The sequence below is a fragment of the Balaenoptera physalus genome, assembly GCF_965194825.1.
Source record: "Balaenoptera physalus genome assembly, chromosome: 20".
Taxonomy (NCBI): domain Eukaryota; kingdom Metazoa; phylum Chordata; class Mammalia; order Artiodactyla; family Balaenopteridae; genus Balaenoptera; species Balaenoptera physalus.
In genome coordinates, this window is record NC_138901.1 from 63065473 (window position 1) to 63083465 (window position 17993).

Here is a 17993-nt window from a genome sequence, read left to right on the forward strand (position 1 = left end):
CCTCCGGAGAGCCCGGCCTGCGCCCCCTGCCGCCTGTCGGTCTCCCCAGGAGAGCCCGGGCCCAAGCCCAGCAGGTACAATTTCGGCTCTGCCCAGGCCCGTACCCCACCCCCGCCCCGGGACTCAGTGACTGACCTTGCCGCCCCTCGCAGCCTCGCCCACCCCGGGGGGACGGGTGCTGACACCCTCCCCCGTCCTTCCCCCACAGACACATCCGTACGCGGTGCTGCCGATTCTGCCTCCAGAGCTTCGCTTCTCTCCACCCCAAAGTCGCCGCTGGTGGTCCCTCCTCACTGCCTGCTCCCAGCATCCACCCCCATCGCTGCCCTGGGTCCCCGCACCCCACTCCATGATGCTCCGGGGTCCTCGCCTACACCGTCATTCCAGAGCACACCTGGGCGTGCCTGGCCCCCACCCCACGTGCTTTGCTTGCAGTCACCTGACCAGGTAGTTAAGAAGAGTGTCAGGGGCTTCCCTGGTGGTGCAGTGGTTAAGAATCCGCCTGCCAATGCAGGGGACAAGGGTTCGAGCCCTGGTCTGGGAAGATCCCACATGCCGCGGAGCAACTAAGCCCTGCGCCACAATTACTGAGCCCACGTGCCACAACTACTGAAGCCGCGAGCCTCGAGCCCAGTGCTCCACAACGAGAAGCCACCGCAATGAGAAGCCCGTGCACCGCAACGAAATCTCTGCAACTAGAGAAAGCCCAAACACAGCAACGAAGACCCAATGCAGACAAAAATAAATTAATTAATAAAAAAAAAAAGAGTGTCAGGCAACAGGAAAGGATACTTGTGAAATAACGTTAAGCAAAAAATAAAACTTGGAGCTGACTGATAAAGGGTAGAGGGTTTCCTTTTGGGTTGATAAAAATAGTCTCAGTGTGATGGTGGTTGCACAACTCTATGAATACATTAAACAACTATAGAATCATACTCTTTAAATGAACAGGTCAGGGACTTCCCTGGTGGCGCAGTAGTTAAGAATCCGCCTGCCAATGCAGGGGACACGGTTCGAGTCCTGGTCTGGGAAAAGCCCACATGCCGCGGAGCAACTAAGCCCGTGCACCACAACTACTGAGCCTGCGCTCTAGAGCCCGCGAGCCACAACTACTGAAGCCTGTGCATCTAGAGCCTGTGCACCGCAATGAGAAGCCCGTGCACCGCAACGAAGAGTAGCCCCCGCTTGCCGCAACTAGAGAAAGCCCGCGCGCAGCAACAAAGACAACACAGCCAAAAATAATAGATTGATTAATTTTAAAAAGTCACCGTTTAAATACATGAATGAATGAATGAACAGATCAGATGGCATGTGAACTCTCAGTGTAGCCATAATAACAACAAAGCCCCTCAGCCTCCATCAGGCATGACCAGTACCACCTGCCTACGTATCAACAGGGGCAGCAAGTTCTCCAAAAGCACTCAGAGTGGATGTCCCGGCTGGGCGCAGTTATTACAGGGGATTTTCTCTCTCACTACCAAGGATTAGGAGCAGGTGGCAGTACTGATCCTCGCCCCCTTTCTGGGTTGCTAACAGAATCCCAGGTGGCAGTGATATGCACGCCCCAGAGGATGAATCAGGCGTGGTCGAAGCCAATCAAATGACCCCTTTCCCCTTTGCCAGTGATTGGTCTAAGGGATGGGCGTGTGACTAACCCTGGCCAACAGGAAGGAAGGGGGATTAGGCAGTGAGGCTCCGACCTCCTCCCTCCCCTCCTGCTTTGGCCCCTGTTTTGTGAAAACATGTATCTGCAGCTATGGCAGCCACCTTGCAACCGTGAGGTGACAAAGCTGATGTGAAAACCAACACACTGAAGGTGATGGAGGAAAGGGCTTGTGTCCCTGATCACATCTTTGAACAGCACAAACAACCCCGAGAACAACTACATCTGGACTTCTTGTTCAATACCCCTGCAAATGTCCCCACCGTTGTGCATGTTTTCTGGGACTTGCGTCAAAGGGTCCTACAGAATTCAGAGCTACACAAATACTGGGTCAAGGGGATCTTAGTTCCTGGCTCACACATTCAGCAGAACCCCATGGGAGAGAACGATGGTTGGGAACCCTGAAGCCTAGTCTCCAGGGCAGGGCCAGCTCTCCCTGCAGGACTCGGACCATCGCTTCACGTCTCTGAAACTTCGTTTCCTCAGGGATGAAATCATGAAATGAGAAAGCTGAATCCAGTGCCCTCTAAGGTCGCTTCCCTCTCCAACCTCCTGTTAATCAGGGTCCAGGACAGAAGTCCTAACTCTGCACAGGCCACAGACGCAGCAGGCCGCCAGCACCTGCTCCAGATTCCACTCCACAGAGCTCCAGCTCTGTTCTTCCTGCTGTCGGGGGGTGACAGCTTGGATTCTGGGGAAAATGAAAAAACCACGGAAGGAGAATTGCCACCCCCTTAAGAATAAAGGTTGTCCAGGGTTGAAGAGTAAAACCGGCCATCCAGAGGCTCAGGATGAAATCTGGTGGGGCTGACCATGGCCAGGTCTGTACCTGGTACCTCTGCTGTTGACATGTTGTTTTCACACACGGCAAAAATGACATGTGCTCACAGTACAAATTTAAACTCACAGACGTGTTTAAGACAGTAAAAGTGCCCTCCCCAACCTCCCTAATCCTGCCCCCCACCCCCGTGGTGCACAGTTTTGAGTACTGTTCCAGACATTTTTCTGTGCTTATACAAATATGGTGCCATATATTATAGAATCAAAAATGCTAGTGATGACATATCCTGTGAAAACGTGAAGAGGGTACGCAACCTGGAATTAGTGAACTGGGACATATGCATGTATACACACACAGATTTATTATTTTTTTTCTGAGTACTTTACGTATTTTATTTTATTCAATGTTTACAACAATCTTATGATATAGGTACTATTATTATCTTTGGTTTTTTAATTTTTATTTTTTTAACATCTTTATTAGAGTGTAATTGCTTTACAATGGTGTGTCAGTTTCTGCTTTATAACAAAGTGAATCAGTTATAAATATACATATGTCCCCATATCTCTTCCCTCTTGCATCTCCCTGCCTCCCACCCTCCCTATCCCACCCCTCTAGGTGGTCACAAAGCACCGAGCTGATCTCCCTGTGCTATGTGGCTGCTTCCCACTAGCTATCTATTTTACATTTGGTAGTGTATACATGTCCATGCCACTCACTTTGTCCCAGCTTACCCTGCCCCCTCCCTGTATCCTCAAGTCCATTCTCTAGTAGGTCTGCATCTTTATTCCCATCTTGCCCCTAGGTTCTTCTGACCATTTTCTTTTTTTCTTTTTTCTTTTTGTAGATTCCATATATATGTGTTAGCATACGGTATTTGTTTTTCTTTCTGACTTACTTCACTCTGTATGACAGACTCTAGGTCCATCCACCTCACAACAAATAACTCAGTTTTGTTCCTTTTTATGGCTGAGTAATATTCCATTGTATATATGTGCCACATCTTCTTTATCCATTCATCTGTTGATGGACACTTAGGTTGCTTCCATGTCCTGGCTATTGTAAATAGAGCTGCAATGAACATTTTGGTACATGACTCTTTTTGAATTATGGTTTTCTCTGGGTATATGCCCAGTAGTGGGATTGCTGGGTCGTATAGTAGTTCTATTTTTAGTTTTTTAAGGAACCTCCATACTGTTCTCCATAGTGGCTGTATCAATTTACATTCCCACCAACAGTGCAAGAGGGTTCCCTTTTCTCCACACCCTCTCCAGCATTTATTGTTTGTAGATTTTTTTGATGATGGCCATTCTGACCGGTGTGAGATGATATCTCATAGTTTTGATTTGCATTTCTCTAATGATTAATGATGTTGAGCATTCTTTCATGTGTTTGTTGGCAATCTGTATATCTTCTTTGGAGAAATGTCTATTTAGGTCTTCTGCCCATTTTTGGATTGGGTTGTTTTTTTGATATACATAGATTTTAAAAAAATAAAAGTAAGACTCACCCCACCCACATGGTCAAGAAACCTGTTTTTTAACAACTGTCTCGCGGACATCTTTCTAACAACACATTCATCCCAGTCTATCTTGAAGATGCCCGGTATTCCATACTACTGGACACACACAATTTAGTTTTCATCACTCTTCTGTTCATGGAAATTCCTACTTTATTCCCATTATTTTTGCTGTTACTCTTGTCCATAGCTCTTCTTGAATATCCATGAGTACTTCTCTGGGCTAAGTTTCCAGAAGTGGGAACACTGTATCAGAGGTTTATATATTGATATTTAACATTTAATGTTAAGATTTAACATACTAACATCTCCAAATCACTCTCCAGAAAGATCCTGTTTATTCATCCATCACCAACAGTGTATGAAAGCATCCATTTCTGCATAATTGTGCCCAAACCGAACATCACCACCGTTTTTTGTTTCTTCCAATCGGATAAGTAAATATTGAGGTCATCATTGCTTTATTTTACATGACTTTCTAGGGGAGTCAACCTTCCCTTCATTCTTACTAATACTTCTCATTTTTTCTAAGCATTGCCTGTGAATCCCTTCTTTGACTGGATTGTTTGTCTTATTTTTTTGGAGCTCTTTGTATCATGGTTATTACATAGTGACTGTTGGGTATTGCCTGTGATGTATTGCAAATCTTTTTCTCAGCCTGTTTTCCCCCCCAGTCTGTTTTTAATCTCTTAATTTTGTTTATGGTGTCTTGTTGAACAGAGCTTTTCATTTTATGTGGTGAAGCGTGCCCGTCTCTCTTCTGGGTGTTGTGTCTCCCTCGAGGAGGATGGATCTAAGCTGCCCCCAATCCCGACACAGCGGCCAGGTGCCCCCCCCTCCCCGCGGGGATGTCATCCTCCCCCAGCTCAGGGCGCAGGTGCCCATTCTGAGCCGTAGCATCTCTGGACCCCCATCTGATGAAGGAATCTACTGCCCTCTCTTCCCAGCTGGTACCACATTTTGGGAAAGCACTGTCTTTACGGCGTCTTGATACCTGTCTTCCTTTGTTGTCTTGTTCAGAATTTTCTCAGCCTCTTCTGCTCTGTGGGTCAGACTCGGGTTCCCAACAAGCGCTGTGGGGCCCTGGCCGAGTGGCACAAACACTCAGGTGAGCATTAGGGAGCTCGGCAGATGCTGTTTTCTCTAAAGGGAAGAATCGGGCTGTTTTTAATGATAGTTTTGAGGTCCAGCACTTGAGGTTGGGGTCAGGGAGAGCCGCAGGGCTGGGCTTGCCGTCGTGAGCGTTCACGAGTTGAGCAGCTGCCCAGGTGCCACCCCGCCCGCTGCATCTACCACCCTGGGGACCCAGGTGTCTCCAGGGAGCACATGTCCCTCCTGAGGGGCACCGGGTGGCCCCTGGGCGCTCAGCACCTGAGTCACCACCCACCCCATCCCTCCTCCTGCGCTGGGGTCAGGAGCCAGATTCTGGTCTGATGTGTGGCCCAGAGGCCATAGGGCAGCCTCAGTTTCCCCACATGGACTTTTAAACCATTTTAACCACATCTAAGCCTACATAGCTCAGTGGCATTAGGTATATTCACATCGTTCTGCAGCCATCACCACCAGAGCTTCTTCATCTTGCAAAACTGAAACTCTGTCCCCGTTAAATAACTCCTCCTCCCCCTCCCCCAGCCCCTGGAGCCCCCATCCCACCTTCTCTGTGGATTTGACGACTCCAGGGACCTCGTACAAGTGGAGTGATACAGTACTCGTCAGTACTCGTCCTGCTGCGACTGGCTATCTCACTCAGCACAAGGCCCTCCACGTTCATCCACGTTGCACACGTCTCAGGATTTCCTCCCTTTGAAAGGCTGGGTGATACTCCACTGTGTAGACAGACCTTCCGGCTGCAGCGAATGGTGCTGCTGGACAGGGGTGGGCACCACGGCGGGCACCACGGCGGCTGCTGAGACAGGATGGAAGGAGCTGAGCAAATGCTTCTCAGCCTCCTGCACGAAGAAAGGCCCCCTGATCAGGCCGGCCCCCAGGAGCCGGGCAGAGATCAGCACGTCTGGTGCTTATCCTCGCTGGGATGCAGGGCAGGCCCGGCTCATCGCGGGGTCCGCCCGGGGCTCCTGGGCCCTCCTGGGGGATCTGCTGGAGGTCCTCCCGACTCCCCGGGTTCTGGCTGGAGGCCACCTGCACTGCCCATGCTGTGGTCCCCACCCAGCTCAAGCATCCCCTCACCGGACCCAAACGGCCGCCTCCTCCTGACCCCCAAATTTCTACCACTGGGGGCCACTGGGAACTCATGGTGTCACCAGAAAATGCCCCCAATCCTCGGCCTCTTCTCTGAGCGTCCCGTCGCCCTCTTGGCTCTCAGGGAAGCGGCCGTGTGCCCCGACCCTCCCCAGGGCTGCTTGCCGCACGCTCTCTCCGGAAGGGGCGGATTTGGGCTCACGTGCGCAGTAAGGAAGCCTTTCTCCCTGCGGCCACCCGCTCCGGCCACTTCCAGGAAGGTGCTTAGTCTGTGTCCCGCCCACACCCGCGCCCCATCCCCGCCCTTCTCTCCCCACATGTCGCCATTCCCGGCAGCTCCAACAATGACTTTCCGTGAATCCTCCGCCTCTGTCTCCCTGGTCCACACTCTTCCCTCCGACCCACATGAACCACCTCTGCCCTCGTCATCGTGCTTCAGAGTCACTACTGGTACCCGAATCACCTCCAGAAGGTCTGCTTCAGCCGTCCCCCCACCCCCAGACTCCCGCCCGCCCCGCAGCCCATCTCCTGGGCCTCGTCCAGCTGCACCAGCTGTGAAAATAGACACATGTCCACCCAGGCTGGCAAACAGCCACTGCCTGGGCCTCCGCACATCGGCCTCCAGAGCTCGCGTGGGATTCCACAGCGCTCCCCCCCGCTCCCCATGCACGGCCTCGCCCGACGCCCGGGCCCTTGCTGCCCAAGAGCCGGCTGCTTCCTGCCCCCGGCTCCGGACTGCCCCCACGAGCAGGCCAATAGGCTGCATCCTTCCATCCTTCAGGGGAAAAAAAAGAAACTGACCACGACATCCCTCCCTAACCTCACATCCCTTCCCGCGATCTGCCCTTTACACCAACCCCCTCCCAAGCGAGGTCTCGGGCCCCCACTTCCTCCTGTGTCCTCTCTCCCACCTCTGAGGCCGTGGGTCCCGCTCGTTCCTGAAACCATCTTGTAAAGTCACCAGCTGCGCACATCTTGCCCCATCCAATGGTCTACTCTCAGTGCTCGTCTTACGCAACCTCTCGCAGCGTTGGTCCACCACTTCCTCTTTCTCCAATCGCTGGCTTCCAAGATGCCCCTCGGCCTCCCCAGAGGCTACGTGTTGGAGGACCAGGAACCGTAATCTCGCGGTTTTCTTCTTTTCTCCTGGGCTCCAGGGGCCTGTAGTTTCCTATCTACTCAACTTCTCTACTTGGCTGTCGAAAAGGTGTCTCGAGGCTGACGCTCATTCCCCCGGCCTTCGCCAGCGCAGGTTCAGCAGATGCCCGGCTCACACGCCCGCGCTCCTCGTAGATGCCCCTCCCCACACGCGGTTCAAGCGCACGCTGCCTCTGCTTGAAAGCTGATCCGAACCTGCCCACTCCTCCCCATCTTCCCTGCTGTCATCCTGTCTGAGCTCCCACAGCGCTCACCTGACCTCCTGGCCAGGCTTTATTATTTTTGCTTTATTTTATTTTTACACTCTTGTCCCACCACAATCACTTCTCTGCTTGACTTCCAAAGACAATGTTTAAGAATGTAAGTTAGACCATGTTCAGAACGCTCCAATTACTTCTGACAAGCCTGGGAGGTTCTTACCCCTTCCCGCTTCTAGACAGTCACCTCCACATTCTGCCACCCACACTGGCCCCCCTGCTACACCCCCAACACACACACACACGCCCCCCTCCACACACAAGTGGCATGCTCCTGCCGCAGGGCCTTTGCACATGCTGTTCCTGGTCTATCAAGCTCCACCCCCCCTATTTTCATAAGACTCCCTCTCATATCTTTCAGGTATCTGTTCAAACTTTGTCACCTACTCAAAGAGGCTTTCTCTGTCCATCCTTCCTAGAACAGCACCTGCCCTCACCAGTCACCCGATTTTCTCCCCCTGCTCTGCTTTTCTCCCCAGTGCTTATCTACACCGTCATCTTGTATATTCCTCTCCTTCTCGCTTGCCTCCCTCATCAGAACGTGGCCCTCCAAAAGGGCCTGGGCCGAGTCTGTCTCATTCACAATTGTAGCCACAGCACCTGGCACAGAAGAGCCACGTGGAATGTTTGCAGATGACGCTCAGGGTTGCTCAGATGCAACAGTGAAAGCATTCAAGTCAAGAAAACAAACACCAGGTTACCACTTATTCACAGACAAACGCAACCAGCTATTTCAAACGATAAGATTGTGCGAGTAGTTAGAAAAAATAAATGCTTTGCAGAAAAAAATAAGGAGTTCCCCCCCTCCCACGCTTTAACCCCAAATCTGTCTGGTTTTTATACTTTTGAAGAGGGGGTCACAGTGACTAAATCAGGTCACTTATTGAAAAAGGAAAAGTTAATTCATTTTTACAAGGAGAGAAATAGAACATGGTCAAATCCCAGTACCCAGTACCCGCTACCCAGTGGACAGATCTGACGGGCATTTGTGTACAAAGGATGTGGGGGTGAAGGTGCAGGACTTAAAATTCTCATGTGACATAAAAAAGCACATTTAAAATCGATAAAGTGAATACAGGGCAGTGTAAGTTACTATTTATAAATATGGAGGTAACTAAACCATGAGCTTGTATTACTATGGAAAAAAAGTAAATATACTTTTCAAAAGCATGTGCATCCATACCCCACAAGAACACCCCAATAAATCCCAAATGAACCAAGGATTTAAAATAGAAGAAAGTTCTGGAAGAAAACTTTGGAGCACTCCTTCATAACAGGGCTCCTTTATAACCTTGGAACAGGGAAGGGCTTTGACTTATAATCCAAAGGCATAAAAGAATAGATAAAAATAAAAAACTCCTACGTGGCAAAAACCAACACACCATCATAAGCAAAGACAAACAACCAGCCGGGGAAACTATCTGCATCTCAAATCACCAGCATCATCTCTCTAACGCACCAAAAGCTCCAAGATGAGATTTCTAAACACTCAGTAAGAAAAAAATGGGCAAAGGAGTCGAAAAGGCAAGTCACAGGAAAAGGAACACAAATAGGATTTTAAAGCATACTCAGCCTCATTCACAAAATGCACATTGAAACTAAATTCAGGGACTTCCCTGGTGGTCCAGTGGTTAAGACTCCGCGCTTCCAATGCAGGGGGTGCGGGTTCCATCCCTGGTGGGGGAACTAAGATCCCACATGCCGCGCAGCACGGCCAAAACAATTTTAAAAAACAACTAAATTCGGATGCCGCTTTTTACCTATTAGGATCGGCAAAAATCCAACGGTCTGACAGCATGCTCTGTGGGCCAAGCTGTAATGATGAGAGAAGCCAGTCCAGCTCCCACGGAGGCAAAGTGGCAGTTTCTACCCAAAGCACAAATGCAGGCACCCTCTGACCCAGTGATCATATGTGAGACTTATTCAGATGAACCCATCTATGCACATGCATATTAAAATGTACAGCATTGCTGTAACTGCAAAGCACTGCGACTGACACCCCCATGTTCATCCTTGTGGGGTGACTTCGTGCCCCAGTTTGCCTGGGACAGTTTACACCTCTGCTCCAGTGTAATTAGCAACAGACACCCCCACGTGCACTCTTGGAAGGGTCCTGGTTTGTACGACACATCATCCAGCCACCCCACCCCTCCCCAGGGGAGCAGATACATAATTTATGCTACCCTCACGCAGTGGAACACCAGACAGCAGAAACAAAAAGTGAGAATGCTCTTTGTATTGACGGGAAAATGTCTCCATGATACATCATTAAGGGAAAACAAAACAAAACAAAAAGCAAAATGCAGAAGATGTGCCTAGCCTGACACCTTTCAGGTTAAAAAGATGGAGAGCATATGATATTCACACCTGCTTGTATAAGACACTCAGGAAGGATACACAAAATAACTGATAACATGGTTACCAGTGAGATTGTGTATGGGGAGAGGAAGGGAGGGGAGGGGAGGGATGACTGAGCAGACAGGGGACTTTTCACTGTATATCTTTCCATAATTTTTACATTTTTGAGCCAAGTAAAAATAAGTTTTTGAACCTATTCAAAGAATTAAACTTAAAGATGAAAAAGTGTATACATTGTCACAGAAGCTTCTAGGTGCCTACACAATGCTGATTCTTCCCCTCCCTAACTTTTAGCCAGCTTCACTGCTATTCACCTAAAAGACTACATTTCCTGGCCTCCTGTGAAGCTAGGTGTGGCCACGAGACTAAATTCTGCCCAATGAAACATAAGTGAAAGTGTTAAATGGGTCTTCTAGGAAGACTTAAAAGGGACAGGGCACTCTTCCTCTACCCTGCCACCTGGAATACAGTTGTGATGACTGGAACTCTGGCAGCCATCTTAGCTCATGAGGACAAATGCCACTTCCTTGGGGATGTCAGAGTGGACAGGGGTCTGGGTCCCTGAGGATTTGATGACTCTAACATACCAGCCTTGGACTTTCCACCTCTGGACTTCTTCTCTTTTTGGTGAGAAATAGGTAGTTTCTTACCTAAGATAGTATTGCTCAGGTCTCTATTCCTTACAGGTTAACCCAATCCTAAATGATCCATAAGTGTACCAATAAAATACCAAAAGATTGTTAATTCTGGTAACCCATTTTTTGATGTGATGCCCAGAGCTTTGTATTGTCTTTGTACTTTTTGGTATTTTCTGTACTGAACATGTATTTTAATAACAACTGTCACTTTAAAACAACGACATTTACACTACTGCAGGAAACGCATCTTCCGGCTTCTGGTTTCATGGTCAGAGACTTTCCCTTTCAAAGGCGGCAATACTGCTGCTGCTGAGGGTACCACCTCCCACAGCCACTCACAGCAGCCCTTGAGACCTCACCACATCTCTGCTCTTGTGCGGCAAGCTCGGAGCCGCAAGTTAAGGAAGAGCGCCTGCTGCTTTAAACTGTGAACAGGCCGGAGAAGATGCCTGGGTCCAGGTCTGATCCAGATTTGCCAAATCCCCAGGCTCCCACGAGTCTGCTCTCTGCTGGGAGACAGGTTTCCATTGTCTGAAGGAGGGGAGGAATCCTCCATGGCCTGGGGACACAGACAATGAAACGCAGGAGGGTTCCAGCTGACTCAACCTGGAGGATGGGAAGGCCAGCGAATGTTCTTGGAATCCAGCCTGGTTCCTCACACTGCCATGTGCAAACAGCTCCAGAGGAGAACCTTTCCAGAAACGTGTAGAAAGGGGCTCCAAGGAGGCTGGTGACCACCGTGCTCCCTGGTTTGCTATTCCCAGATGCCTGCAGTTACACAATTTGTGACTCACCTTTATGGCCAGTTTTGCGCTTCTCCAGCTGGACTCGCGCCCCGAAGCTGGACTCACGCCCCGGACTCACAGGCAGGCCTGTGGGCTCTCGACACCACGGGACATGGCTTTAGGATGAGGTGATGAACCTTGCCGGCATGTCGATGTTACTCGAAGATTTTTTTAGGGGAAAAGTCACCATCTTTATATGAACCTCACTGATAGGCTGTGAAGGGAATGTAGAATTCTCAACATTTTTAAGACTTCGAATAAAAAATTTAGGCCCTCAAAATAAAAGATCCCTAAAAAAGTCATAGTGTACAGCTTCAAACTTGTCTTGAGACCCTGAGGGGCATGAGCTGGTCTAGGAGATAAGGTCTAAAACCCTGGCTTACAGGACTGCAAGCTCAGACTGGCTGAAAATATCCCTGGCCCGGTAATACATCCGATCTCGTCATCTGAACAAATGAAGACGCGGCTCTGGCCTGGGGAGCTGAGTGCCCTGTGGCAGGAACAGCAGAAGCACCACGGAAGGTACCCAGGGCCGGCCAAGACCCTGCGGCCACAGACCCCTCGGGCAGCTCAGAGCCACTCAGGCCGAGTCACGAGACGCCACCAGGAGCACAGGCTGTGGGTCAGCCCCACCCGGAGCAGATTCAGTACACACGGGCTGTGCTTCGTCCAGAGAGGGGCCCAGGCCCACAGACCAGGAACCTCCCCGCTGGACCCCAAACCACGGAGGGACGACTGGCAACGGCTGAGGCACCGGCCATCCACCAAATGTCCACGTGTCCGTGTGTGTGCGTGTGTGTGGGCGCGCACGCATGTATGCAGGCTGAGCCGCTGAGACGGCTTCGGGTCATCACACGGGGAGCCTGGTATCTTCTGGGTACAGCATCGCGTGGCACCTGACGGCCCAGAGGAAGTGGCTGGCGGCCACCGTCCTGGCCCGGGGCCTGTCACACCCTCATCAGAGGCTGTGCTGTCCTGGGAAGACGGAGTCCCCCAGGGGGGAAAGGCCAGCGCGTGGGGCCTCCCTGGGAGGAGGAGGAGGTGGAGAGGTTTCTCCTCTCTCCTCTCCTGTGGGCAGGGCTGGTCCCCAAAGGCACCATGAAGGATGGCCTCCGAGTGGTGCCCGAAGACCACACGTCACCCGACGAATCACTCGCTCAGAGTCCTGGTGTCAGCACACGCCAGCATCCCCGGTCCGTTAAAATTCGTGTTCACTCTGCCTCCGCGATCTCGGTATAACCCCTCCTGCTCTCCACCCCCAGTGGGCACGTCCAAGCAGCTCTGCAGTATCCCGCGCGGCCCTGGAGGGCGGGGTCCCCGGGGGACCGCGGTCACAGCAAGGGCCTGTGCAGGGGAGGGGGCCAAGGGGCGTCAGGACCCAGTCCTTTCTGGTGACTCCCGGCAGCTGCAGTGGGGACCACGGCCCAGTGAGGAACAGGAACGTGAAGATGCCGGTTTGGAAACAGACTGAAGGGAAGCCTGGCATTTTGAGAAAACAGTAACAATAAATGTCACTGGGACAAATTCATAGTCAGACAGAAACAAAATATATTTATTAGAAATATTACAGAGCCATACATCGCACGCGTCCACGTTCACAGTTACACACGCCTCTGTTGCATCCTGACAGCGCTGGGCACGGTCTGTGCTCTGGGCAGAAATGAGGCCGCACACACACTGCTGCATTCCACTCGTGCAGTCGAAGTTACTGAGCTACTCGGGACGGCACAGGTTTAGCCCAACTCTAACCTGGGTCGGAGAAGTGAAACCCGCAGTGAAGCCAGGCACACACGGTATTAAAAATCCTTTATGAAAAGGTTGCTGGGTCCTGTCCTTTGCTGCATGTCACTGGTCAGCTCCTCTCAAATGGCCCTCGAGCCCTGCGCTGGGAAGAACCAGGGCTGGATTTGGCAAAGGGGCTGGTATCTGACGACCGAGACCTCTGTCCCCAGGCAGCGCGGTGCCTGTCCCCTCGGCGGGGACGTGGAGGGGGACCGGGAAAGCAGCCCATGGGCCTGGGGACCGTGACGCCAGGTGTGAGCCACTCAGGATCGTCTGGGTGGAATCAACAAAAGCTATAAAACAACAGCTGGGTGAAGAACGGAAACCAAAGGCCATCGCAGTTTCTGAAGCGAGGAGGGACCGGATGGGAGGTGGGTGAATTTGCCTGGTGTCCCCAGACACCGAGCCCTGTGGGCAGGGGCCGTGGAGCCACCGTCAGCCGTGAAACAACTCACAACGCAAAGAACCATGGACTTCTCTTCATGTCTTTAAAAATACAAAACAAAACAAAACTCCTCCACTCTTGGGGGGGTCTTGCATTCTGCATCTATCTTGTGTATAAAAATAATACGTGTTTTGGAAAAAGGACCTGTAGAGCCACCAAACAATTTTAAGTGACGAAGTGCTGGCTGAAGGAAGATGGGAAGTAACACGGATACTGTGGCCTCTGAAAACCTCAGGACAGAAAACCGGGGAGGAGGCGGTTTGCCGACAGTAACCACCGTGTGTTCTCAAGTTTCCCACGCTCACCTTGTGCCCCGAGCTCCCCAGTTAAAGCCTGACCTACGCGGCCGCACCCCGCCCCCGGCCCCGGCCCTGCAGCGCTGGAAGGCCTGACGGTGCCTGCAGGGCCAGACCTGCCCTAACGCCACCCGTGTCCCTGCGGGCAGGACACAGGTGCCCTGTGCCCTCAGGGTGCTCTCGCTGCAAGGCAGTCAGGCAACCTCTTGGCGTTATGAAAACAAGTTGCACGTGGCCTTCCCTCCTCTCTTTAGCCTAAAGGCAGCAGCAGCTCCAGCATGGGGGGAGGGGCAACAGCAACACCACCGCAGAGGCTCCGTGCCGATTCCAAATCCTCCTCGGTGATCACTGAAGACAGGACGCGGCAGCGCCCAGGCCCCTCCAGGCGCCCTGAGGCATCAGCGGCCCCTCCCGCACGGAGCCCCACGGTGACCCCAGGCTGCACACAACCAGCAACGGCCCAGCCCCACTCCTGGGGAACGGGCGCACCCGCCGAGCAAGCAAGGCAGGGTCGGGGGACCAGGAGACACCGGGAGTATCTTTCAGCCGACCGCCCCTCAGGGAGGCGTGAGCTACAGCTGCCCCGGTGGCGCCTCCAGCTTCCACGTGAAGACAGATCATCACGGCCACCGCCACCAGTGCTTCTCGGGGACTTTGAACATATACAGAACACAACCCTGGTCCCCTTCCCAGTACTCTTGACTCCACGCTGGGGCAGGCGAGGGGTGTGTGTTTCCAACGAGCCCCGCAGAAGAACCCCAGCCAGCGGCCCGGCAGCTTGAGGTGGAGGGATGGGCGCCACGTGGGACCGGATGCCTCTTCCAAGGCGGCGGGAGGGAGGGCCGAGCTCAGCCGCCCCCAGGACAGGGACCGATGGGGCCCCGGCTATGAACGAGGGCTCCCACCAGCCTGCAGGGAGTACTGCGCAGGGCCAGTTGCCGTGGGAAGGACCCTGGTCGACGGGTGCTGATGCGCGCAGCTACGGGATCCCCCTGGGCCGGGGTGAGCCTCATTTGCTACGTAATGTACATTTATTTGCCCAGGTGATTACCTGCACCTGCACTTCCCAGGCGGAGGGCTGCTCTGGAGAGGGCTCTGCTGCCGCTTAGGGTGACTGCAGGCTCTAGGGAAACTGAGTTCCCTCCTTCAGTTGTACCCTAGCTGGCTGGCTCTGCCTGCCCCCAGGGCCTCCTTTGCCGTGCAAATGTAGGCCGCCTGGGGAAGGGCTAAAACCACAGCCAGAGTTGAAATACTGTTTACATCGCTGTCTGCCCAGCATCCCAAGAAATACGTGTCCTCCAACTGTCTGTGCAAAACCATGAGGACCCCGGCCGGCACAGGCCAGTCCCTTCTGTCTGAGCGACTTGGTCAGGTTCCGTGCGGGGCAGACGTGCGGGTGTGGCTGGGGCGCGAAGACGTGCAGGACACTCGGAGCAGGTGACAGTCACGGAGGCTTCCCGTCCGCCGCCGCTGAGCACGGGGTCCTGGTGTGACTGCGTCCCAGACGCACATCCTCCTGTCCCTCCCAGGGACACCCAGCAAACTACCCAGGGGCTCCTTTGCAGCTCAAGTTTGATCTGCCACCCAAAGCATCAAGTAAGGGACAGGAGACCTACAGGTGGCGAAGTCCTTACTGAGGACGCAAGTCTTTTCCCCAAAATGCAGGGCGCTCACGTGTTTCAGCGCTGCTTGAGAGCAAACTTTGTCTTTTTGTGTTTTGTTGGGTGTTTTTTTTTTGGAGGGGGCTGGGAAGTGTCAAGTGCAGAGCTTTTATAGAGGCAGAAGCCAGCATTTGTAGGAGAGACGGTGGGGTTTGGAAGTGCTGTTTGTCGTGAGACTCAGGGCAGCTCCAGTGAACACACCGCTGGGCTCCCGCGGAGAAGGGGGGCCCAAGAGAGCGTGGCCCCTCCCTACTTACGGGCCACGTGCGTCGGGGTTCAAGGTGGGCGCGGTGGACCTGGCTGTTTCTTGTGTGTGTGTCGGCCCTGGGCGAGCTGGGCGGTGGACGGAGCAGGGAAGAGCGGCAGGCGCCGCCTCCGGACTTACGTCTCGAAGTACTTGTAGATCTGGGCCACGTACTGCATCACGCTCTGCCAGTCGGGCCGGTCTGTGTGCAGCATCTCGCTGAGCTCCTGCGGGAGAGGGCAGAGGTCACAGGGCGCCATGAGGCCTTCCCATGCAGCCGGCAGGTGCAGGCAACACCCAGCCGGTGTTAAAGGTGCTGAGTGAAAAGAAAAGCTTTTCCTTCCCGTTTGTGCAAGAGATGCTGTCCCTTTTAGGAAACGTTAGACTTGACCTCCCGCCTCTCCCGTCTTTTAACAACATGACAATGAACATTAACAGAAGTTTTGAACTAAAAATAAGAATTGCCCTATGATCCAGCAATCCCACTCCTGGGCATATGTCTGCACAAAACCATAATTCGGAAAGATCCACGCACCCCAATGTTCACTGCAGCACTATTCACAACAGCCAAGACATGGACACAACCTAAATGTCCATCGACAGAGGAATGGACAAAGAGGATGTGGTACATATATACGATGGAATACTACTCGGCCATAAAAAAGAATGAAATAATGCCACTGGCAGCAGCATGGATGGACCTAGAGATTACCATACTACGTGAAGTGAGTCAGAAGGAGAAAGACAAATACCATGTGATATCACTTACATGTGGAACCTAAAACAGGACACAAATGAATCTGTATACAAAATAGAAACGGACTCACAGACAGAGAACAGACTTGTGGTTGCCAAGGAGGAGGGGGTTGGGATCCGCAGATGCAAACTATTATATATAGAATGGATACAAGGTCCTACTGTAGAGCACAGGGAACTATATTCAATATCCTGTGATAAACCATCATGCAAAAGAATATGAAAAAGGTGTACGTATGTATATAACTGAATCACTTTGCTGTACAGCAGAAATTAACACAACATTGTAAATCAACTATACTTCAATAAAACAAAAGTTCTGAAAAGAGTCACCACGATTCCATTACTGTGAAAGGATTCCCACCTCTCCAAGCTACCTCTGAACACACACCTGTGTCCCACATGCTCCGTCACTGTGTGCCCTGTGCTTTGTCACTGAACACTTTTCAGACACAATTTCCCGCATGACTGTGCTGTGCCATTTTAGCAGATGTGCACTGTCCAGGGGAATGACTACCCCCTGTCCTCTCAGTGCATGGCATGGGACTGTGGTCCCCTCTTCACCACACAGACTCTGCAATGAGCATCTCTGTGCGGTACTGCTTCCTTCTGCTGGATTCGTGCCACAAAAGTCCTGAACCGATCGAAAGCTGTTTTACCAGAATTAAGGGTCACCATTCAACGTTTTATTGTTGTTTCCCCCTCATTTTGTTGGCAGTGAGCGAGCAGAGGCAGAGGCCGGGGAGTGACAGCAGGCAGGACGGCACTCCGTCTATCGCTTGGCCAGGCGTTCCTGAAATTCGTGCTGCTGAACGTATTTAATAATTCACTTTGGGGCTGAACTTGGATTCTTTTGTGGTCACAGGAGAACGCCGGGGAAGGTCCTGGCGTAAAGCCAGAAGCAGAGATGCAGTGGAAAAGCAGGCTGAACTTAGCACATCTGCTCCTGGGCGGGGTCAGAACTGGCTGAGGCCTGCAACCAGCCATTCAGCTTCTGTTTCAACATCTAAGTATATTTTACTGATTTTGCTCCCCGGTCATGCTAAGAAATCAGCACAGCATTGGTCATGGGAAAGGGGTGGAAAAGAAATGTGTGGAACATTCCACACAGATGTACCTACAACAATTTGAAAAGGAAAACAAAGCGTTCACAGGATACAAGGGGAAAAAGTCTCCTTCCACCTAAAATACTGCAGTCAGGCCTGTGCACACAGACGGATGATGCATGGAGAGCTAAAATTCTCACAACACGAGGGTTGCCAACATGACGAAACAGACAAGAAGTGGTGAGGAATCGAGCACTTGAGAGGCAGATGAGCTCTGAGAACAGAAGGACGACCCAGAGATGCTGGAGGGACGGCAAACCTCCCTCCAAGGGGGGCAAGGACGCGTCTTCCTGCTCAGAGAGGATTCGGAAGTCTGATCGATATTCACACTTTTACTCAGAGTAT

The 17993-nt window shown here is 52.1% G+C and overlaps 1 protein-coding gene across 2 annotated transcripts in view; it reads right to left on the bottom strand.

The window, feature by feature from the left end:
- Window positions 1-12886: 12886 nt before the first annotated feature.
- The window catches only part of SPECC1 (sperm antigen with calponin homology and coiled-coil domains 1), a 252987-nt gene continuing 247880 nt past the window's right edge, over window positions 12887-17993 (bottom strand). For both annotated transcript variants that reach the window (XM_082441032.1, XM_082441035.1), the window contains one exon: window positions 12887-16013. In XM_082441032.1, the coding sequence (XP_082297158.1) occupies window positions 15924-16013 (90 nt within the window). In that variant the 3' untranslated portion in view covers window positions 12887-15923. The remainder of the gene's footprint in view (window positions 16014-17993) is intronic.